Consider the following 23,659-nt stretch of genomic DNA (forward strand, 5'->3'; position numbering starts at 1 on the left):
CCGGCGACTGATCTGCCTCGCCAGAGAAGAGCGCAATGATGGTGCCAACTTGGGCCAGTGAAGCAACATCCTCCACAACTAGATTGAAGAACAAAAAAACGACAGCAACTTGTCTGTTCCCCTTCCCCAGCACTGTTCCCATCCCCTCAATTCCCCAATAAAAACAAACAAACAAACAAACAAACAAACATGAACTCAATTAAAGGAGATCTCAAAGACAAGATGAAAAACATGAATGATATGAATTTCAAAATTCCAGTCCTAAGGAAATAGAGGACCAAAACTACTGATTACAGACACTTTCAATCAAATTTGTAAATAAGAATGAGCAAAGAATACAATCTATACCTTAGAAGCCAAAATTCTGATCTAGAGAAAAGCTATATTAGTTAAGTCCATTTTCTCACATGACCCGCATTTTAAGATTTCCCAGCTCTTCCCCTTGGCCTTTGCCCTTGCTGCTCGCGCCACCTGACGCACGCTTCTCTTACTTCTAGTGAACTCTTACTGGGTTTCAGCCACCTTCTCTGGAAAGGCTTCCCACACTCCTCTCACTGGGCCTTAATGGACCTCATATACTTATCGCACTAGGTGAGATATCCCAGTTAAGTCCCCGACAATCCCTTCTTCTCACATACAAACTTCCTGTGTATAAGGACTGGCCTGTAGTAGATGCTCAATTAATGTCTGCACAATGAATGAATAAAAGAATGTTCGCGATGGCATTGTTTCACCTACACTCTAGGTCAAAAGTGCAGGGCAAGAAGTGTCCTTTTAGGAACGCATTATACAATGCGATTAGCATTATCCTAGTGATGGTACCATTAACTCTGGGACATCATAATGTGTGGCGTGGTATAAAGAGGGAAAGGAACAGCGGCAGAGAAGAGAATAAAGGGATATTCCTATAGAAATCATTCTGGGAATAATTAGAATTTTCGAATGTGGTTGTGTTAAAATACTGGTTTTCAAATGAGTATCACTGTCTGATGACTAATGAGAGTTCTAAGAGTTTTGATATAAAAATGGGTTAACTGTGGCGACTTAAAATTCAAGTGGACCCTAAACAAGGGGTGAGGAGCCTGTGACTTCAATAAGCTGGCTGAGGTTAGAGGTGGGCCCTTAGTCAGGACCCTACTCATGCAGCTCAGCAGGGCCAGGGTATCTCTGCAGCCCGCCCATTATGTAAGAGTGGGCACTAGAGAAAATGATTTAAGGAGGAATTAGCATGTGATGAATCACTAGCATTAAACAAGTGTTAGAAATCCTCTCTTATCACCAACCTCCCCTGAGGTTACTCCCAAGAGCAAAAGAAGAAACTGGCATTGCAAATCTAAATGCCAATCCTTAACCGAGATGGTATTACAAATATCTGTACTAAGATAAAATCAACTAGCAGGGGAAATGTGGTATATCCTGTTTGCTATTCATGTACTGGGTTGGACAAATGAAGGAGCCATTTTTATAGTTCAAAAGCAAGTATGTCCAGTTTCACATGACTCAACCTAATAAAAGAAACAACAGACCAGGATGTATTAAAAGCTATCTGAAATTTGCATTTTTTAAAAAACAGGAATCCTCAGATTATGTAGTACCTGAGCAGTCTGTCATTGTTTATCTTGGTTCACATGGCCCTCGGTATGTTGAGGAGGGTCTGCAGGCAACTCTCTACCACCCTGTAATTGTACAAACCAGTTTGCCAGGTACAAGGAGCCAAACTTCCAGTTATTTGGGGGGTCCTGCCAAGAGAGCGTCCTCTAACCTAACAAGTATGGAAGTCTACACCCACACACTCAATGAGACCACCTTATCAACACTATAGGACCCTAGATCATTTCAGTACAACCAACAACTCTTTCTTCCCAAACAGTACTCCGAAAGCTAAACCAGCTTACTGAAATCATACCAGGCCCACCCCACACCCACTTATACAATAATGCCTTCCGAAACAAAAAACAAACTGGTTATGTGATTGGTAAAATCATAACCAAGTAAACATGCACTATTTACATTAAGTTTTTCTGACAACTCTAGCCTATCTGCTGTAATACGTAAGTGTAAGCATTGCTACCATGTGAATGACATGTACACAAACTCAGCACTTTTATGGGCATTCAAGTATTTTAAGAATGACTGGGATGAACGGTTAGCTCAGGTGGTTAGAGTGCAGGGCGCAGTGCTCGTAACACCAAGGTTGCCAGTTTGATTCCCACATGGGCCACTGAGGTGCGCCCTCCACAACTAGATTGAAAACAACCACTTGACTTGGAGCTGATGGGTCCTGGAAAAACACACTGTTCCCCTTCCCCCAATAAAAGTGTCTTTAAAAAAAAGAATAACAGTTAACAGAAAGTTAGAGGCTGTTCACCTCAAGTATCAGAAGCTGGCATTCGTTGGGTATTTACTTTGTGCCAGTTCATCCTTGCAACACCCGAATGGGAGAGATAAGCCTGCCCGTTTTCCAGATGAGAAACTGAGGCAGAAAGAGATGAACCAATTTGCCCACAGCTGCAGAGTTAATAGCTGTAGAGCATGAAGGTGGAGCAGGGATCTGAATGCAACATCTGACTCAAGCCTGTGGGCTTAACCAGCCCCCGCGCCTGCCCACGCTGGGCAAACGCCTGGCTTTCCTGAGGCCAGAGCCTTCTCGTTCTTGTCTAATTTTGTTTAAATATGATGATCTTAAGGACTCACAGCAAACATATGCCTCAAACTTTGGCCCTTGTCCCAAGGAGAAGGCTGGGGGTGGAGGGTGGCGTGGAATAAATGACCAGAAGTCATCTAAGTAGTGGTTCTCAGTTAGCTTATATCCAATTAGAACAAAGTTCATTTTTCTCAAGACTTCACTATGTATTTTGTTCCAATGGACTGGTTTTGCCTCCTCATCTCACCATAAGCAGGTCTAAAGGAAGATTAATTTTACTCTTCAGAAGGGAATTTTAATATCTCCTTACCCTACTATCATTTTAGTTTCAAAATCACTTTTATTAAAATGAAGAGTAATATTTCTTCCTGTACATTCTCATCCAGCCAAATAAAAAAGAAATTTATAGAAAGTATTTGCAAAAGTCTGAATAATCATCTGAAGGCTTCAAGTATGCATTAAGAGGCTAGAATCAAAAGTAATTTTTAACACAGTTACATTTAGAAAGATTTAGAAAAGTGTTAATTATTCGAGCACAAAGTAACAAAGCATGGTATACAGAATTGCTGATATCTGTCCCAAGGATACAGGGTATAAATGTCCTCTGGCAAATTATTGCTAGGTCATATGTTTCTCCTTTCTCCTGGTCATATTACAAGTCAAATAAGTAAAGATCTGATGAAGAAATAAAGAGCTGAAGCACCCATGCAACCTATTCGGGATTTAAGCCGAGCTACTGGGTTGTTGGAAAAGTCATGATACATTTTTGCAACGAAAAACATAGAAAAAAGACATCATGACTTTTCTGACAACCCATAATATAACCACTAGAACGTCAGCAAGTAGAACGATTTTCTAGCCACACATCAAAACTTACTTTGTCAATTAGAATCCCTTTAAGCTGAAACCCATATATTAGAGTTATGGGAGGGGGCCGCCAAGTGGCTCAGTTGGTTAAGAGCGTGAGCTCTGAGCAACAGGGTCGCTGGTTCGATTCCCACATGGGCCAGTGAGCTGCGCTAGAGCTGAGCTGTCTCTGAGCTGCCAACAGGTGGCAGGGTGGCTCAGCTGGTGACAGCACGTGCTCCTAACAACAAGGTTGCCGGTTCAACTCCCGCATGGGATGGTAGGCTACACCCACTTGCAGCTAAGATTGAATACAGCACCTTGAGCTGAGCTGCCATGAGACACTTACGGGCTGCCGGATGGCAACTGGACTTGGAGCTGAGCTAGCTGCGCCCTCCACAACTAAGACTGAAGGACAACAACTTGTCTGTTCCCCTTCCCCAATAAAATCTTAAAAAAAAAAAAAGTTATGGGAAAGAATTTCTCTAAGAAAACAGATATAAAAAAATAAACACCGGGCTGGCCGAGTGGCTCAGTTGGTTAAGAGCTCGCTCAAGAGTGTGAGCTCTGAGCAACAGCGGTTCGATTCCTGGCCCGAGCTGAGCAGCCCTGAGCTGCCAACAGGTGGCAGGATGGCTCAGCTAAAAAAATAAAAATAATAAAATTAAATTAAATAAACACCATTAAAGCAAACAATTTATTTAGAAATGTACTTTATTCCTACCTTCTTTTCAAATTTTCTTTTAAGACACAATATAAGAGAATAAAAGTAGAAGGTTAACCATTTTCGTGGAGATAGCTTTACTGTACGGATAATGCCAACTCTAATACTGTGGTATATGTGAGTCTTCGCATAATTTATGCATCCAATTAATATTCACTCAATCAAGGGCAGCAAAAGTATGAAAATCATATTTTTTCAATTGCTGAATATGTCTAAAGGTGGAAGAAAATTTTGTACACTTATCATGTGCTGCCTTTTTTTTTTTAGAAGTCTTCTTTTGGGGTTTCCCCAAATGAGAAAGCTATTGATATTGGTTTATATGTTTCTTTTAACAGCTCTGAAATATAACACTAAAACTTGACAAATTTTAATTTATAGACATTGTCTAGAAGTTCACTCTAGTGAAAGAAACATATTCAAAATAAACACATTAAGAATAGCCAATCTTTAAAAATCTGGTTCAACCCAGAATACCTAAGTATCTAAGAAGAGCACAGTGGTTATCTTATATGGCTGCCCCTCAGACAAACAGGACATGCCACTCTGCTCCCGAAGGGGCATCCCATTAGCAAGAGCCCTGTCCTCCCACCACATTCTGTATTCTGTGATTAAACCGTTAGCCTTTTCTTTGTCTATCAGAGTAATTAAGCCCTTCACTGCAAGAACCACCCAAAAAACAACTTGGTGTTAGGCTCTTCTGTCGAGACGTTGTCTTTCTGGAAGTTCTAGTCTATGTCAACATTCCCTTCCAAAATATCAAACCTGAATCCTCGGGTTTAAAGACAATGGCTGCGGGGCAGCCAGATGGCTCAGTTGGTTAGAGCGTGTGCTCTGAACAACAAGGTTGACGGTTAGATTCCTTCATGGGATGGTGGGCTATGCGCCGCCCCCCCCCTCACCCCCCACAACTAAATTGAAAACAGCGACTGGACTAGGAGCTGGGCTGCGCCCTCCACAACTAAGACTAACGGACAACAACTTGACTTGGAGCTGATGAGTCCTGGAAAAAACACACTGCTACCCAATAAAAATTTAAAACACAACAAAACAAAAAAAGACAACGGCTGAAATTGAGGCAGGTGAACTGACTCTGAAAAGCCTAAGGAAAACCTAGTGGCTGGCAAGAGACAAATTTATGGTTTATAATTTTAGAAAGCCCCAAAGAGATTTAACAGGCTTGCATTATGCCACCCAAAACATCTCATAATATGGGGATATTTTAGTTTGAGACCTTGAAAGTCCTCAATCAAGGAAGCAACTTAAAATAGTATTTTGTAAAAAGTGGAAGCAGTGACCACTTGGCTTTCTGTCTCTGTTACCCCAAATTTTGGACCCAGTTCAACCACAGGGCTCCCCTGTACATCAAACCAGGTTAGTGACAGAGATAGATTTAGAGTTGGAATGAAAAGCTATAAAGAGATGCACACATGGACGTAAGGTATTATTATAACACTGCAGTTAGGGCAGTATAGCATTCTTTGAGCAAACATTTCCCAACTCTAAATTTCCCCAAATGTAAAAGCAATCTGTTTATGAAATGACGACTTGCTTTACAAAATAACTCAGTCACAAAATATTTTAGCATAGCTGCTTCATCCTATAAGGAGCTCCAGAGACAGAAACACAATTCCATGTTTTTCTGGAACATATTCTGCATGAAGTGAAATAACCGAATGGGCCCAAAATAGATGTTTGCAATGGACTCTAAGAGTTCTGGTGCTTTCTTGGCCTTGTGGCTTTAATTTTTCCTTCTACAGTGTATATTTCAAAAATAATTTAAATGGCATCATAATCAAATAAATTCCAATTTGACATTTTTGAGAAAGATGCTTCTTCACTGCGAGCATTTTCACTAATATTTAAGCAGACACAGATCACCAACTCTTCACTACCAATTTCGTAGAATCATAAAAACTATGATTTACTAAAAGCTGATACCTCGAGAAATAGGTATAAAGCCCAGTACGATGAAGAGCTGAGATTCTTTAAGCACTTTCTTAACCAGAAGGTAAACTGAACCTCAAGGCACAAAGGTGAAAGCTTACAATGGGCACTCACAACCTTCCCCCTATAGGAAGCAAATGAAAACGAAATTTAGAAAAATAAAATGAAAACATTAAAATAAACATTCAGATATTTAACAAGGAATCAAGTATTCAACTGGAAACTCTTTTAACACCACGAACACTCACAACAGAAGTTTATTATTAATGAAAAGCAGCAGAGCACAGATTCTCTTCTGGCAAAGAGAAAGCTATTTTTCACTTCCCTTGGTAACTATCTTTAGTCCTCTACACTCTTGGAAACCAGGAATGTGAATATGGATTTATTGTGAAGCAACATGCAATTATCTAATACCAGTCATGGGGATGGGAAGTCTACGAAATCCATGCAAATGAAATCCGAAAGCATGACAGACATCAATATAGGCATTGAGCTCTGGTGACAAAGGCCTTATGGTCCCTAAAACTTTCATGGCCCAGGCATTCCGGACTACGATGGCTCGTGGGCTATTTACATCTCAGTATAGAAAAGAGTCGACAGAAAACTGAAAAGCCTTGCACAGAAGATAATCTAAGCGCCTAACCCACGGTGGCGGTGGTAGGAACAGCGGGAATTACCTGACACTAATCACTCGGTTATCAGGCCAATCTAGAATAACTGAGAAGGAATGTTTTGGGTGGAGTTTCTTGCCCAGTCTCCATACAAACTCAGGACAGACTAAAGTCAGGGTAAGAGGGCTGAGTGTCACATACATCAGGATGACAATCAAGTTCAAGACAATTTCAGTGCCAAACGGTGGTTGGCTGTAGTAATGAACAGTGTGACTGGAAGTGGCCTTGGGTGTTTGCAGAAAGTTAGCTAGCAAAATACACAGGGTAAATAATAAGGCTTCAGAAAACTCCATTGCTGAATGGCCTGTCGTTATCTACGTCCCTCAACAAAAAGAGAAGTCATTCTTTAGAGCTTCTGGAAGATTATGCTGGAAGTGGAAGGAGCTTATAGTATTCCTGGCCCGTTGTCCAACGAGGACAGGCTGAATTTATTTTATTTTATTTTTTTAAAAAGATTTTATTGGGGAATTGGGGGAGGAGAACAGACAAGCTGCTGCCCTTTTGTTCTTCAGTCTAGTTGTGGAGGACGTCGTTTCACTGGCCCATGTTGGTATTATCATTGCGCTCTTCCCGGGTGAGGCAGTCGCTTGCCAGCCATTGGACAGCCGCTCATGGCGGCTCATGAAAGCGCACACCAGCTGCCTGCCAGCCGCCCGCCAGCCCCACTGCAGCCTGCACTGTCGCCAGCGACTCACGGCAGTCCAGCTCAAGGTCGAGCTGTTGTTCACCATCTTAGCTGTAGAGGGCAGTGTCACTGGCCCTCATGTGGGATCCGAACCAGAGCCCTGCTGCTCAGAGCTGGCTTCCCAAGCCAACTCCTAACCAACACGCCATTCGGCCGGCCCAGGCTGAATTTATTTTTGAGCCATCTATGAAGAAACAGTTTGCTAAGAAGCTAACAATGTAAGTGTGTACATGGCACCTCGAGTCTGTGTGTGCACGTGTGGGGGTGACTTTAACCTCTGCATGGCAGCGTACACTCCATTGGGGCAGGGCCTGTCTCCCTTTCTCCTTCACTTCCCCTTTGGAACCTGAGTGTCTGGCATCGTGCCTGACACATAGCCAGCGCTCCGTAGACATCTCCTAAATGAACAAAGAAATGTTCATGAGAATAAAATGCCCAACCTTTAAGAAGTACCCACTTCCTTCTGACCATTTATATTGAGGGGATGGTTCTGATTCACCCTCTGAAAGGGGTCCAACAAACCCATACTTCATACTGCTTTCTTAGCAGCTCGTTCAAAATGCCTACAGGACTCCATTTATATTAACTTCTTCCTAGATGAGACCAGCCTCTCTCCTTGCTGTCTGAGTGTGTGGGGTTTTACTCCAGTCCTGGTTCTCTGAGTGGATCGTCTTATCACCCGTCCCTTGACGCAGACGCGATGAATTAGGGTAGTCTACAGTGAGTCTGACACTAAAGGACCCCTGTGGACAGCTGGGTCTTTGTGTTCTTCCCCAAGCTGGGTTTGACTCACATCAGCCCTGAGTTACTTTATTTACTCTTCATGATTCCTTAGGTTCATGATTTACATTTATATTATGTTAGTTGTTAGGGGCTGGGGATAAGAGACCCAAAACGGCACACTGAAAACCCACAGACACGGATCTTTTGATGGCCTCACAGTCCCAGAACACCCCGCTGGCTCGCACATGACACATTTATGATTATTATATAAATGGTAGTGCCTGTCTCTTTCACACTAGAGCAAACAAAGCAGGGCTTCCAAATTAATAATCTACCAGGGGTTCTTTGTTGCTGTTTTTCTTTTCTTTCTTTCTTTAGCTACAGTAGAAATCTGGTGCTTGACTCAGGAAATCAGGGCAAAGAAGGTACTGGCAAGGTTATACTTATTTCTGATCAGCCAGCATGTGTTGCTTAGATGCAAAGAAAGGAAAAACTGAGGCTGTAGTTGCAAACCACAAAACAAGCTCTAAAGCAATCGGGAAGGGTGAACATTCAAATACAACTCTGTTCATTAAATATTTTTCAGACACGCTCTATGAGCTGGACACTGAGCTAGGCCCTCACTGGAGACACACAGGAACACAGCCTGCCTTTCTCGCTCAGGCAGCTCAGGATTTCCAAGGAGGCAGAAATATGTATGGTTACTTCCGGTTCTCTAGGGTACCTGTCGGGCTTTATGTATAAACTAGTTAAGCAAAAACACAGAAAGGGAAGCAATCAATGACACATGAGGAAGTTAAAGAAAGTTTCACAGAGGATGTAGCAGCTAGGCAGGATGCATAGATTTTCACCTGGAAAAATCTGAAGGAGGACATTTTAGGTAGAGGAAATCACATGAATGAAAGCAGAGGGTGTGAAAACACAAGCTGTATTCAGTATTGCACGCAGGGTCCAACGTGGCTGGAGTGGAAACTATTGGGAGAGGCGGTGACAGATGAGATTGAAGAAACTGATTAAAGCAACATCACAGAGGGTCTTGAGTATGCCAAAAATTTGGAATGTATCTGATAGAACTGGAAAACAATCAGGCTTTTCTGAAATGCAAGATTGCAAGAAAAGAGCTATGTTTTAGAAATAAGACTAACCTTATGTGGGTGTACAAAATAGAAATAGAAATCCCAGAAATAAACCCTTGCATATATGGTCAATTAATTTTCATAAAGGGTGCTAAAACATTTAAAGGGGAAAAGAGAGTCTTCAACAAATGGTTTGGGAAAACTGGATATCTGCCCACAGAAAAATGAAGTTGGAGCCATATGTTACATCATAGGTAAACATTAACCTAAAATGGGTCAAAGACCTAAACTTAAGAGCTAAAACTATAAAACTCTTAAAAGAAAATGTAGGGGAAAATCTTCATAACATTAGTATTGACAATGATTTCTTGGATGTGACACCAAAAATACAGGCAACAAAATATCAACTGGACTATCAAGATAGTGAAAAGGCAACCCATAGAATGGGAGAAAATATTTACAATTCATGTATCTGATAAGAGATTAGCATCCAGAATATATAAAGAACTCCTACAACTTAACAACCAAAAACAAAACAAACAAGCCAATTCAAGAATGGGCAAAGAACGTGAATAGACATTCCTCTAAAGATACACAATGGCTGGTGAGTGCATAAAAGGATGCTTAACACCATAATCATTAGGAAAATGCAAATCAAAACCATAATTAGATACCAACTCACATCCATTAAGATGACTATTCTCAAAAAAAAAAAAAAATTGGGGGGTTGGCGGGGAAGTTTTCACAGGTGTTGATGAGTAAGTAGAGAAACCTGAACCTTCATGCCCTGCTATCAGGACTGTAAGATGGTACAGTCACTGAAAAACAGTATGGTGGCTCCTTCAAAAGTTAAACATAGAATTACCGTATGATCCAGAAATTCTACTCCTAAGTATATGCCCAAAAGAATTGACAGCAGGAACTCAGATTCTTATATACCAATGATTATAGCAGCCTTGTTCACAACTGCCCAAAAGTAGAAACCCCTGTCTATAAACATAAATGGATAAACAAAAGGTGGTAAATGTGTACAGTGGAGTACATATTTCACTTATACATCCATAAAAAGGGCTGAAGTTCTAGTATATGCTGCAACACGAATGAACCTTGAAAACATTGTGCTAAGTGAAATACATCAGACCCGAAAGGACTAATACTTTATGATTTAGTTTATATGAGGTACCTAGGATAGTCAAATTCATAGAGACAGGAAGTGGAATGGTGGTTGCCAGGGGCTGTGGGGAGAGGAGAATAGAGTTATTGTTTAATGGTTGTGGAATTACTGTTCTAGATATTGAAAAAGTACTGAAAGTGGACTGTGGTGATGGTTGCACAGCACTGTGAATACTTAATGCTACTGAGTAGAACACTTAAAAATGCTTACAATGATAAATTTTAAGTTATGTGTACATTACTACAATTAAAAATAAAAACCAGCATGAATAGCTCTACTCTGACTGTAGATGGGTTTCTATCGTGTGAAGAAAACTGAGTTAACATGTAAGAAGCAACACTTCTTTTCAGATCCAGGTGGGAGCTGGGAATTGCAAGACGAAATCGCAAGGCTAAAATCGTGCAGGCTGTCCCGTCTTAGTGGAGGTGGGCAAGACGCTCAAAGAGAAAGCAAACTTACATTGCAGTTCGATGAGCCATCGAATGTGGGGTAAGAGCCGTCTGGCCAGTCGGCAGGGTCCAAGGCAGCTGACTGCCGGTGCTGGGCCTCGTATTCCTTGAGCTGCCACAAGAGGAAATGGAAGATTGAAATGGAAATAATGGCCGACGCTAGCTACTAAGCAGCAGAAAGAACGCTTTGGGCACCTTCTTCATGCCACTGTTGGGGGCCAAGGGCCAGCCAAAGACAAGGTTCTCAAAACCAAAAGGAAGATCCACACCTTGCCTAGCTGGTTTTCATCTAAATTAAACCAACAGGCACACCCGCCTCTTTGTATTCTGTATTCCAAAAAGAACCTCGATTTTCCCCCTCCAACATCAAAACTCATCTTTCACAGTTCAATTCTAGGTTCTAAATTAGAAACTGTCGTTTGGCCCCTGAATTACCTCTCCTTGTGGAAGACACACCGTGGTAGGCTATGCACATTTTAGTGAAACAGAGGTGGAAGCCTGAAACTGACTTTTTAAAATCACGTGCTTTTCTTGTTCTCGACGGCTTCGAGTTACCAGTTCAGTCTTATCACCTGTAAATGTTACGGGGTGTTTGGGGACCCTTGTGGATGGCAGGAAAATAGCAAGGTATCCAGAATATGTTCAGAGACATTTAAAGTTGGGGTTGAGCGACTAGGTTTCTACTTTTTGAAAAAGACAGAAAGACAAGTGAAATATTACAGAAAATTAGCAAAGTTAACAACAGAGCAGAATTAGATGAGGGATCTTTCCGAATGGCAATTGTGAGAAGTTCCAGATATGCTTTCATAAAACACAGCCATTTAACTCTGCCACATAATACAATGCAGTGGTCACTGCATTAAAATTCTACTAGACAGCGGTTTTTACATATGGATTTAAGACACTGATCAAATCATATCGTCCATGAATGAAGAAGCCACCAGCAGATGGCATCGGGACTATCCTCAACTTCTGGAGTCATGTGCATGTGGCACAGCCAGCACACTGACAATATCCCTCTAGCAATTTTGCAAAGCATTGCTTCCACTACCAAATTCTTTTCTGTGCATACATGTGACAGGAGATGGACCAGGGGAAGGCAGACAGTACTGATTAATGGGTAAGAGCTTAGCTGCAGAACCAAATACCAGCTGAGAGCCCTTGGGCAAACGACTTAACCTCTCTGAACCTCAGTTCCTCCCCCCTGGAAAACGGGGGATGACAATAAATCCACCTCACAGGACTAGTCCCTAAAATTCAGTAAGATGTGCAGCAAAGCTCTCAGCACACTGTGCCTATGCAATAGGCTTAGTATCTCCGCATTATTATTATCGCCCTGTGGTTTCAGACAAATGAGAGCTTTAGTTCACATCAACTCTGGGTATTTGCTCTTTTGCTATTCGGTGCACTAACATTTTAATCTTTCAAGTACAACATTAGGGGTGTTAGTATTGTCCTCATCTTTGTAGTACATTTAAGTTAGGTATTAGAACGCTCTTTCCTTCCAGATAAATTGGTTTCTGAAATGCTATAATCTCCCGGTATGGCTGGAAGAACTGCCAGCTGAAATCTGGGGTTATCATTCATTTTCTCCAGGTCTGTGCTCTACTTTTGTACTCAGCCTCAGCCCCAACTCCTAGGAGCCACTAAATGTGCTTCATCGTTAAAAACAAGACAAATTCCTAACAGTCAATCATCAACAGAATTAATATTTTTCTTCTGCTATCTGTCCATTTCTGTCATTTACTTTGAGGTCCAGCAGCTACAGCTACGAGTGTATTTATCCTAATTTCAAAATGTTATGTGCTATTCACAGGCAAAAAACAGCCTGGTTATTATTTACAAAATTACATTTTTTATAGTCCCCTCTGCTCCTGAAGAAGTTTGGACTTTATAATTTTAAGAAGGAAAGATAATTTATCATTTCATTTAAAATTTATAGATTGTAAAGCAGCTTTATGAAGTTTTAGTTTAATTCCAGAAGTTTTAAAATAATGACATTTTAAAGTGTGTGTGTGTGTGTGTGTGTGTGTGTGTGTGTGTGTGTGTGTGTGTGTGTCTGCGGAGCAGGAAAAACTCCCTTACATCCTATTTTCCCTAATCTAATAGTTTTCTTATAGTTGGAAGTCTATGACATAATTCTTAGAGGGAATGACCATCTTTAGTAGATTAATGCTTATTCTAACTTAAAGACGTTAAGGGAGAGCTATTCTACAATGTTCCCATTTCTAAGAGCGCTTATTATAAAGAACACTCATATTATATCTACTCTAAATCCTCTCCAGCTGCAATTTTAATTCACTTTCTTTTATTCCGTCCTCAGTTGAGATTAAAACAAAACCCTCTTCAGTACATCCTGAAGATGTACTGTTTAATAATCCTTCAAATACTCGAGGACAGTGATCAAGCTCTTTTCTGTGATAAATCCTTTCCAATTTTACCCCATGGGACCTACTAAAACAACAACAACAAAAACCCCTCAATCACTTTGTTGCTCCCTGACAGACTCTCTCCATGAGCCTCTCTAGTTGCCCAAATCGCTGTGATTGAAGCACGATAGCTGCTACAAGGCAATAATTGAACAATATATATATATATATATATATATATATATATATATATATATATATATATATATATTCCCAGTTCATAATTGTGTACTTTACAAATCTGTTCACCTATTCCCTAGTTCCTGTAGATATGGGCTCACGCCCGAACCCTACTTTGGAGAACTATCCATGGCTGCTAGGAGCCGTCTCTCCAGGGATGCCTAGAAGACGTCTCCCTCCTCCCCAACAGTTTTTAGCCTCTTTTTCTCTGGCAGGACAAACTCTACAATGTAATTCACCTTCCAGAGAGAGCTCCCCGCTCCCTAAGGAATCAGGCTGAGGCGGGACTTCTGCAGAAATCACATCTCTGTCCAGCTTCTTCTCCCAGCCTCTCCTTCCCTCCCTCCCTCCTTCCCTCCCTCCCTCCCTCCCTCAGGCTTCTCCTGAAAGCTCTCCTTCCATAAATCACGTGCACAAGAATCCCCAGGTCAGGCTCTGCTTCTAGGGAACTTGACGTAAGACAGCTGGCATTAAGCAAAGTTCACAATGCTAAAACATCAGTCAAGTCGGTGACAAACATCAAGTACTTTTTTTTTTTTCAAATCTTTTAAGGACTTTATTTTGGACTTTCCCACAGATGTGCCCTTGTGGAGTCAGACACATATTTATCATATGGATAAATATATAGTATTTAGGAATTAGATCAAGTTACATGAGCAGTCTTTAGTATTCATAATCAGGTTACTTTTTAGAAAACATGATTATTAAATCATGGTCACAGGTCTCTCTCAATTTCCGATAGACAATGCTTCCAGTTAAAATGTCAAAGGACATCTTTCCCTACAACATAGCTCCATCAATGCCGAGTACCATCACACCAAAACAATAGTGTTCTCTTTCATCCAAGGCTTTAAAATTGAATTTATTCCCTTCCCTCTCATCTTTACTCATCACCACAAAAATTACCCAGATAGACGAATAACCTGTGGCTTCCAAGTGTCTCATGAGCTTTCTAGACCTTGGAGAGCTAGTCCAAGGTTAAAGTGCCCTAAACTTACTTGCCAAGAGCTATGTATGCTCTTAAAATTAGCACCTGGAAGTTGTGATATTTAGAATATACCAATTACCTTGATCCCCCTAAACAATTTTTTTTTTTACTAATGAGCTTGACTTCCTTAAAGCACATGTAGTAAGTAAGTATCCATCATAAACTATTAGAAAATGGTTCAAATGCCACTAGATTTGATGGAACTACTCACTTCATAAAATATAAAATCATAAGTTAGGCCACTTTCTTTTAAAATTACACACTCAAAAAAATACACTGAGAGTTGTTTCATCAACTTTCATTTTCTTCAAATGTTTGTGCATCTTACAGTGGTGTCTCACACATTAGATCCTTGCAGCCTTTTTCATTTTGATTTTTCTATTATCAATAACTGCGTTTTTGGGGTATGAATAATGGCTCTCAACTTCACAGTGAGGAAAAAATTCATCAATGAGATCAAATTCATATAAACAAAACACAGAGGACCAACCGGTCTTCTTCATTGGAACACAGGCATAATTTTCTCCAATACACCCAGCTCCACAAGGCACATAGGCTAACTTCTCTCTTGGCGCTGGGCTGTCCTATCAGGATTCAAGTCTCGGTGTCCTACCCACGGGGCTATAAGTCTCTGATTGATGGTGGGAGAAACACATATCATTGTCCTGGAGGACCACTGTCATCATGGTCCTTATAGGAGGTCTAGGTCTTAATGTTTCATTTCTACAGTGATCGCGGAAACTTGGATCCTTGAGCTAGCTGTTCATAAGTTCAAGGAAGCATATCCTTTCCGCAGACTAGTTTCTAATCTAAGTAACATTTTTTCTAGTGTTTTGTCTCTTCCAAAAAGAAGCCCACCCAGGCGCTTGGAGCTGAGGCGGTATGCTGCCCTGCCAAGAGCAGGCCACCAAGCTTCCCCTGCCTCATCATCTGTCAAAGGACACCCATCTTCGTGCGGAGAATCTAGTCAAGTTTAGAGCATGTCATCAGTTTTTTCCTTCAATCTGTGTTTTTGGAAGGCTTTATAGAAACTACTCTTAATCTCTTGATGAGCCCTGTCCTGAAATACCAAAGGCGGCCAACCTGGCAACAGGCAGGCTACGCAGCTAAAGCCTCCACCCAAATCTGCATACAGCTGTGTCACCTTCTCGTGACCATGGAAACCATGGCAGGCTGTTCCAGTTTTGAGCTCAGAAAGAGCTTCAAACAAATTGTTCTTCTCCCCAACTTTGAAAGTATTTGCTTGTTTCTTTTTCAATGATAGAGATGTGTTACTAAAGTGGACTGTGTCAAGGCCACTTTTAACATTTTCTTCTACTTCAAGAAAACTGGATTAGGCATATCCTATGCCACTCCCTTCCCAAACACAGGCATTGTCTGACAGCTGGAGACATCTTCAGCACGCAGGTCTTCATTTTTACAATTAAAAAAGCAGGGCAGCAGCACCACTTTACAGACGGTACATAAATATCTTACCTATCATGATAAAACTACTACAGGGCCGTATTGCTCCTATGCATTTTCTAGGAACTCAATTGGACTTCCCCCAAATGCTACAGCATAGTCAAGGAATGGGACTGGAGAGAAAGATGGACGGTGGACTTTTCACCCCAGCTGGCAGCTAGGCTGGGTGTTCTCCCAAAGGCCCCGCCTCCAAATAACATCACCTCGGGCATTAGGATTTAACACAGGAATTTGGCAGGGGGGACACAAACATTCAGTCTATAACAGGTCCCAACATGTTTCAATGTAAGGAGGTCAAGTACTCACAAACGGGAAACAGTATCTGCACTCTTACCCGAGCAAGCGCCTCTTCAATGGTGATCATCTTCTCCTTGACCATCATCATCAGCTGAATCCGTTCCTCATCACTCATTGTTATCTCGCTTGCAACATAACCCACATCTTCTCCTGGAGATTGAAGATAAAGAGCGGGAATGAAAACAAGCAAGATAAAGCTGAAGCCCAATCTAGAAATTTCGTCATGTAGGGTTACAGGGGGGGGGGTGCGATGCAGGGGCATGACGGTCCCCGTCGTGCGTCACTGGCAAGAGGAACAGGAGCAGTAACGGGCTATCTTGTAGGAAGCCCATGAGCCCATCTCACTGGGAAACAGGTGCCAAGATCATGTACGGATGATACCACAGAAACAACGCCTCTAGAAGAATCTGAGCTTAGGCGGTGGAGGGTCCAGGCGAGTTTTGGAAGAAAGCAGACAGGCAGTGAGAGGTAGAGCAGAGACTTAAAGACCCAGCGAGAGCAGACAAGCTTTCCTAGGCTCCTCTGGTGAGGGCGCCCTATGTCCTTCCATTTCAAGTATGAATGAGAAAAAAATGTTTCTGCGAGGAGGGAACCATCTGCCATGACAGAGAAAGGTAAGGGCACCGAGTCAGCTGCCTCACACAACCTCACACAGCCTGCAGAAGCCCTACTGAACTATCTGACTACCGCTGTTCCTCAGAGGATAAGTGCAAATAAATATAATCACAGATGCGAAGCCGTCTGAGGTCACTGAAAGGAAGGTACTACATACCAGGGGTGCCAAAAAAAATGTGTACAAGTGGACACTTGGGTCAGCATTGCTGAAGCAGGAGTTCGCCATCATCAGAAGTATCTGGACGCTGATGGGAACCACTTTGAGCACCTCGTGTAATTGCAGAAGTCAAACGTGACTTGTATTCATCTTTTGTTACCAGTATGTATTGAGTATTACAATTTTAATAGGGTTTTCCTTTCTTAAAATGTGTATACATTTTTTGGGCACCCTCTGTATGTATCTGTCAGAAAGGATCGCTGTCACAAACATGTTTCCAAGCCGTGATGGAGAACTGAGCTTCCAACTGGAAACTAAGGCAACCAGAGCTGCAGAGGAAAACAGAACCCCCATCAAGTTTCCTCGAAAGTGTTTTCCTACGAAGCAAACAGACTGCCATCGCCTCTATCGTATGAGCTGCGTTGGCGTGTGCGCCTCTGGGTCAACGTGTAGGAAAAAGATATGTCAGTGAAAGCTGGCTGAATTACGCACGCTGGGAATAAGCTTGCACTCTAGTCCCTCATCTTTCTCTTTCTGCCCTGTCTTTCCCATCCAGATCTTACTAGCTTCGGCGACATTAGGATGTTCGGCTAAGGCCTAATTTGCCCTCGGCGTAAACAGACAGAGGGGAAGAGGCTGGCTGCACACTTGGAGGACCCCTTCCAGGCAGGACCTACTTTGGAATTTATGTTTCCCGGTGTCTCCCTCTCTCATTTCCATTTTGTAATCAATCAGTCCAGAAATACCACTCGAGTTCCCTTTGCCTCTCCTGTCCTTGCCCAGGAAGAAGAATAGAGTGTGCTGGGTGAGGGCGAAAACCTGCTGGTTTGATTCATTCCTACTATCTTTGTCAACTCCAATGGTGGACGGGTGATGGTGAGTTGGTTGGGTTTTAAAAGAAAGCCACGTGAGCTGCTAAATTGTTGGCTCCCACCCTGTATCCCTTTCTCGCTCTTTCTCCTTTTCTTTCTCTCTAAATAAGACTCTGTTAGAATCCAAGGTTGACTTTGAATCACAAGTGATCCTGGGTGTGGACCAAAAGGGAAAACTGGGAATGTTTAAGAATAACTCCCTTCAAGGAGAACTGAAAAAAAAATAATAACCCCATCAAACGCTGCCAAGGAACCCAGGTGCGCTCCCGACATCCAGGCTGCCTGTGTCCACTTTTCTCAATTCCGTGTGCATCAGGAACTGGAGAAGCATTCTGAACAGGGCAGGACGCTAAGATTTTGTAAAAGAAATCAAGTCATGCCACTGGTGAGCAATTACAAATTCTCATCTAATGATAACCTTAGTCTGGAATCTAGGGCTGGAATCTAGAAGTAGCTTTCTTTCCGTTCCCTCTCTGAATACTGGGGAAACACAAATTATATAACTGGGCCCCAAAGGGATGACAGATTTACTTAATATATAAACAGCAACAAAGACACGGCCAGGAGGAGGGCAGGGCTGCCTTCACAAAGCAGCCTGAGCGAATTCCCATGATGTCAGACCATTAGACACAGTCTCCAGGGGCAACAGTCCCATAACCATCCCTGTCACAGACAAGCATCAAAAGTTCCTAAGATTACAAAGGCCCCAAGGGGCAGGGCAGTGGGGAGCATCCAAAACTAACAAATACTGGACCCTTTTAGGGTAGATCTCAGCGAGTAAAGATCTTCCTGTGGTTGGTAGGATGGAGAAAACTAAAGATTTGGTTTTCACTGACTGATCTATGAAAAGGAAAGCTTGCCAACTCTTCCCTTTTTGTGTAAAAGAAAAGAAAAGAAAAAAAATTCCTACTAGGATGAAGTTTTAAAGTAACGATCGGAATGTCAGAAACGCTGAACATGCTATGGGCACATGCAATGAGCCATTCAAACTTGCAGCATCCATTCAGATGAGAGGCATGGACATCTCAGCATTTGAGAGCTAAAAGGCCCTACTGTCCGCCAGCTGTGTTCCAGTACCTTTTGAAGTCTGCCTCATTATTCCTTTCTGGTTCTTTCGGAAGTTCTGCCAGAAATACTTGTTTTTCTTCTTCCAATCTCCTTTTCCTTTAAAAAAGAAGACACAAGCAATAAATTCATTAATAACAAAAGTAGCCTCTTCCTTATAATTCAAAGCTTGTAAGAATACTTTGATTTCACCAATAGGCAGTTTTTCTCTTTCAGTATGGGAGAGATTTGTAAATGCCTATAAAGTTGTTTGAAAGAAATGCAACTTTCCTAGCAGCAAGAAACAGCGCAGCAGAAATAAGATGAAAAATATGGAAATATCGAAAAGGCAGGCAAAACATGCATTCTTGTACTCTCTTTGATGCTTGTTTAACTAGTACGTCTAATTCTGTCTTGTCTTGTGATATATTTCCCCCTTTTTGGTCTCAGTCACAATTATTTCAGCTAAACCACAAACAGAATACTTGGAGAAGTAAATTTTGTTTCCTTGTTATTCCTGTTGTCGATCTACCCTTGACTGATTTCTGTTCCCCAGATTTAATGCAGAGGACAGATGGTAGGTACATGCTGTGTACACTGGTCCACAGGGCTGGGTCCCGGGTCTGCGGGGGCGCCTCACGCTGTTTCTCTAAGGTGTGGAGATTGTATGAGTCTAGCGATGGCATGAGTGGGGCATGACCCCACCTCTCTGGCATTCGGGCTATCTGGTGACCTACCTAGTTTACCCAGGATACAAGGACAAGAAAAGAAGGCTGCTATGCTGCTGTACCATCTCCCAACTGAGTCCCCCTCCTTCCTATCTTCTCAGATTGTTCTGGGTAACTTTCCAGTGCAAACAAATTCTTGCCATAGCTAGACAGTTTTAATATCTGGCAGGGTTCTGATCATTAATAATACGTAAAGGGAAAGGGGGTAAGTGAGTGAAATGAGAGGAAACAGCAGCATGATGTCCTCTCTCATAGACTCGGCTCACTCAAAGCAGCAGCTTTGTCACCATTCGGAGTCTGGTTGCTCCACAGCCACTGGAAACAAGGTCCAGCAAAGCGGGACACTGTTGGTTGCCAGTCTAGCCTAGTGGTGCCAGGCGATGCTGCACAAAACAGACGTATAGAAACCCCATCCACAGTGCTCCCCGGCTAGGAAGGGCATCATTTGTCCAACAGGATGCCCTCATGTAAGTTCTGACAACCCCCAGAGCTATGGGACGGAACCAGAGACCTAGGGCTAGCCTGAGACTGCCTAAGGACTCAGAATTCTGAAGGCAAGTTTGACAGTGTCTGCTGCCTTTGGGTTAAATACCACAGCAAACAGTGACCATGAAAGGTTAAAGCAAAAGCAGGATCATTACTCAGTCAACCCTTCTGGGACAATCTGGGAATATGATATAATTCTTTGACTGTAAGCTATAATCCCCCTCCCCCCATGTTAACTTTTTTGAAATGGAAGTGCAAATAAAAAAATAAATGATAATAGCTAACATTTATTGAGCACTTACTATATCCGGGCACTTTGCTACCTAATGGCATATCTCATTTAATACTCATGGTGAACATATGATGTATTATTGTTCCCATTTAGTGGATAACAAAAGCGAACCTTAGAGAGGCAAGTGACTTGCCCAAGGTCATAGCTATGAAGTTGGCAGAGAGTTACGATTCAAATCCAAATCAAAGCCTGATTTGAACACTTAACGCTTCGAATCCCAATTACCTTGCCAGGCTCCCTCTGAACCAAACAGAAAAGATGTTACTCAATTAAGAGATGTTACTCAATTAAGAGTGGATTTTTATAATCAAGAAGATATGAAATCTGTACCACCTTTAAGGTGTATAATCTTTGATTCAGAAGTTTCCAAATTGAAGAATTTATTAAGAAAATAATCAGGGATAAGCTCAAGGATTTTTACTGAAGCATCATTTTCTCTGTGACAAAGATTAGAAATGACTTAAATATTCAGTAAACAAGCGGCTGGTTGATTAAATTACGGCACGTCTAATATGATGATATATTATGCAGATGTAAGAATTTTACTGTAAGGAATATTCCATTGCAGAAAAATGCTCAATTGAAAAAAATTATAATATGTAGAATATGATCTCAAGTATTTTAGAAAAAACACAAATACTGGGGGGAAAAAAGAGAGGAAAGCTGTACATCAAAATCTTAACAGTGTTTGAGGGTAGAAGGATTCTTTGTGGTTTTCCTTTTCTCACATATTTACGTGTTTTATAAATTATTAAAAGAAAATAATTTTAAATAGGTAAACCAAGGAAAGTGATACTGACCTACAGAGCCGTCTTCGGAGTTTGACTTATGAAGAGGGTTCCTAGGAAGAAAAAACAAGTCTGATTACTGGGGGGGCTTTGCCTTCGCAGGAGAACTGACAATCCCCAAACTAGGGTGATCAGCATCAATACTACTTAGCAGAGCCAGGGACATGTTTATAGGATATTTACCAGCAGCCTTCTGCAGCTATCAGCTGCCTTTCTAGAAACATACTCATATACCATTTGTCAACCCTTTGGTAGCGTAAGACCTATCTTAAGTGAAGGGGACAAACTCCACTAGGTGACTGCTGAAGTCCATTCCATTCCTGTGAACTGTTAACTACCTGTGAAGTTACTGCCATTGAGAAGTCTCTTGTGTAAGTGGGAAAGAACAGGCAAATAATAGTGCAAATAAGGGCCAACCCAGTGGCTCAGTTGGTTAAGAGCTCACTCAGGAGTACGAGCTCTGAGCAACAGAGGTTCAAGTCCTGGCCCAAGCTGAGTTGCTGAAGAGCTGCCAACAGGTGGCAGGATGGCTCAGCTAAATAATAATGATGACAATAATACTAATACTACTAATAATAATGCAAATATAGACCTAGCACCACAAATGCCACTCAGACCAGCAGGTGAGGTGGTCAGCTGTAGGAGCGATAATGGAGGGCCCCCAAACACAGGGGGCAGCCAACAGGTAGGTCTTCCAGTTAGTGGCCGCACTATCCGTCTTGCTACATACACATTCCGATGTGTAAAGAGAAGCCAGAAATGTGCATTTTTTAAGGAGAGCTCCACATTTTTAAGTGATAGCAAATAATTCAATGTTTTTAAAAATGTGTCCAAGTTAATCAAGACATGTCTGGGCATCAGGTTTGGAGCACGCCCTGCCCCACCCTGGTGCCAGTTTGACTGCTGATACAGATGAACCCAAAAAACCCGAAAGGTAAACACAGCCCCACACCAGGTAATCAAGCATTTCTCCAGAAAATACGTGTACAGAGACTCACAATTTTTTCATTATTTTTAATCTGCTTTCTTCAAATTACCATACGTTTTAAATAAATTATTCTCAGGTTTGCACTTTGGATCTTTTCGTTTTGTTAGGCTCTTCTACTAGACATATCCTGCATTTCCCTAGGACGCCAGCAGATGGCACTGTAGATTCTTTATTCATCTTGGCTGTGGTCAGTGGGGGGTTTTATGCTTAAAATTTCCCAAGTTCACAATTTAGATACTGGCCAAAGCACAGTAAGCCGATGTTTCATAAGCATGGGGCGCCCCAAGTCATCAATTTGAAAAGGGGGAAAATGACATTGTATGAAGTTAAATTTGGACGCCGTGAATTGTCCCCGCAAGCAGAAGCTGGCAGAGCAGTGATGTGAAATGCCATCTCCTTTCTCCTTGAGACTGATTATAAAACCCATCCAGCAGGAGCAAAAATCAATGATGTAACCAAATTCCAAATGTGGATGGCAGCAGGTGGAAGGGGTCATTTACTGATCTCCTGGTGAAAGAAATTAATGCTCAGAAGTCAGTTCCAAAGAGGCCTCCTAGTAATACATGCCCTTCCAGCCAGACGCCACAGGCCTGAAAACGGCAGCTCTGGAAAGCAGGTTGTCAGCCCTTTCCTGGCCATCATTTTCATTGTCAACAGGGTAAAAAAGGATGGAAACTTCGGCATGGATTTCAATGACTAGGAAGCAATAATAACATTCTGTTGCACTCTGAAAATCTCTTTAACCATTTAATCATCATGAAGTTCAGCATTTCAAGTCTCAGACCTCAATCTTAGTTAAGTACCTTTTCACCAATAACTACTACTATTAGACCCCAAAGCTGCTTACGTGCAACCCTGTTTTCTCAAGATCCCTACACTACGTTAGCCCTCCCTGAAGACCAAATTCACTTAAGAAAATTCAGAAGGAATTAATGAATTAGATCAAAAAAGCAATTTAAGAGACAGCATCCCCACAACTTCACCAATTCCCTTTGTCCTACCTCTCAAAGAGAATAGCAAATTGCTTCCTCCCTTTGTTTTCCCTACCTCCTCCCCTCCTTTCATTCATTCATTCATTCAATAAATATTTCTTCAGGGCCGGCCGAGTGGCGCGTTGGTTAAGAACTGGCTTGGGACTCCAGAGGGCCCCGGTTAGGATCCCACATATGAGGGCCAGTGACACTGCCCTCCACAGCTAAGATGCTGAACAACAGCTCAACCTGGAGCTGGGCTGCCGTGAGTCGCCGGCGACGGCGTAGGCTGCAGCCCCTGTGGCAGTGGGTTGCCATGGGCTACCGTGTGTAGCCAGCAGCCAGCGTGAGCGGCCAGCAGCTGCAGTGAGCGGCCATCCAGAAGCCGGCGACTGATCTGCCTCACCCGGGAAGAGCGCAATGA

General features: G+C 42.1%; 1 protein-coding gene and 1 pseudogene across 7 annotated transcripts in view; both read right to left on the reverse strand.

Annotated features, from left to right (window-relative positions):
- The window catches only part of SASH1 (SAM and SH3 domain containing 1), a 256,467-nt gene that overhangs the window by 50,262 nt on the left and 182,546 nt on the right, over window positions 1–23,659 (reverse strand). For all 7 annotated transcript variants that reach the window (XM_019638923.1, XM_019638924.1, XM_019638922.1 and 4 more), the window contains 4 exons: window positions 21,289–21,329; window positions 19,016–19,102; window positions 16,332–16,444; window positions 10,947–11,048 (listed from right to left, as the gene is read on the reverse strand). In XM_019638923.1, the coding sequence (XP_019494468.1) occupies window positions 10,947–11,048; window positions 16,332–16,444; window positions 19,016–19,102; window positions 21,289–21,329 (343 nt within the window). The remainder of the gene's footprint in view (window positions 1–10,946; window positions 11,049–16,331; window positions 16,445–19,015; window positions 19,103–21,288; window positions 21,330–23,659) is intronic.
- Window positions 14,898–16,148, reverse strand: LOC109380864 (lanosterol 14-alpha demethylase pseudogene; annotated as a pseudogene).

This window comes from Hipposideros armiger, unplaced genomic scaffold (assembly GCF_001890085.2).
Source record: "Hipposideros armiger isolate ML-2016 unplaced genomic scaffold, ASM189008v1 scaffold_41, whole genome shotgun sequence".
Classification (NCBI taxonomy): Eukaryota; Metazoa; Chordata; class Mammalia; order Chiroptera; family Hipposideridae; genus Hipposideros; species Hipposideros armiger.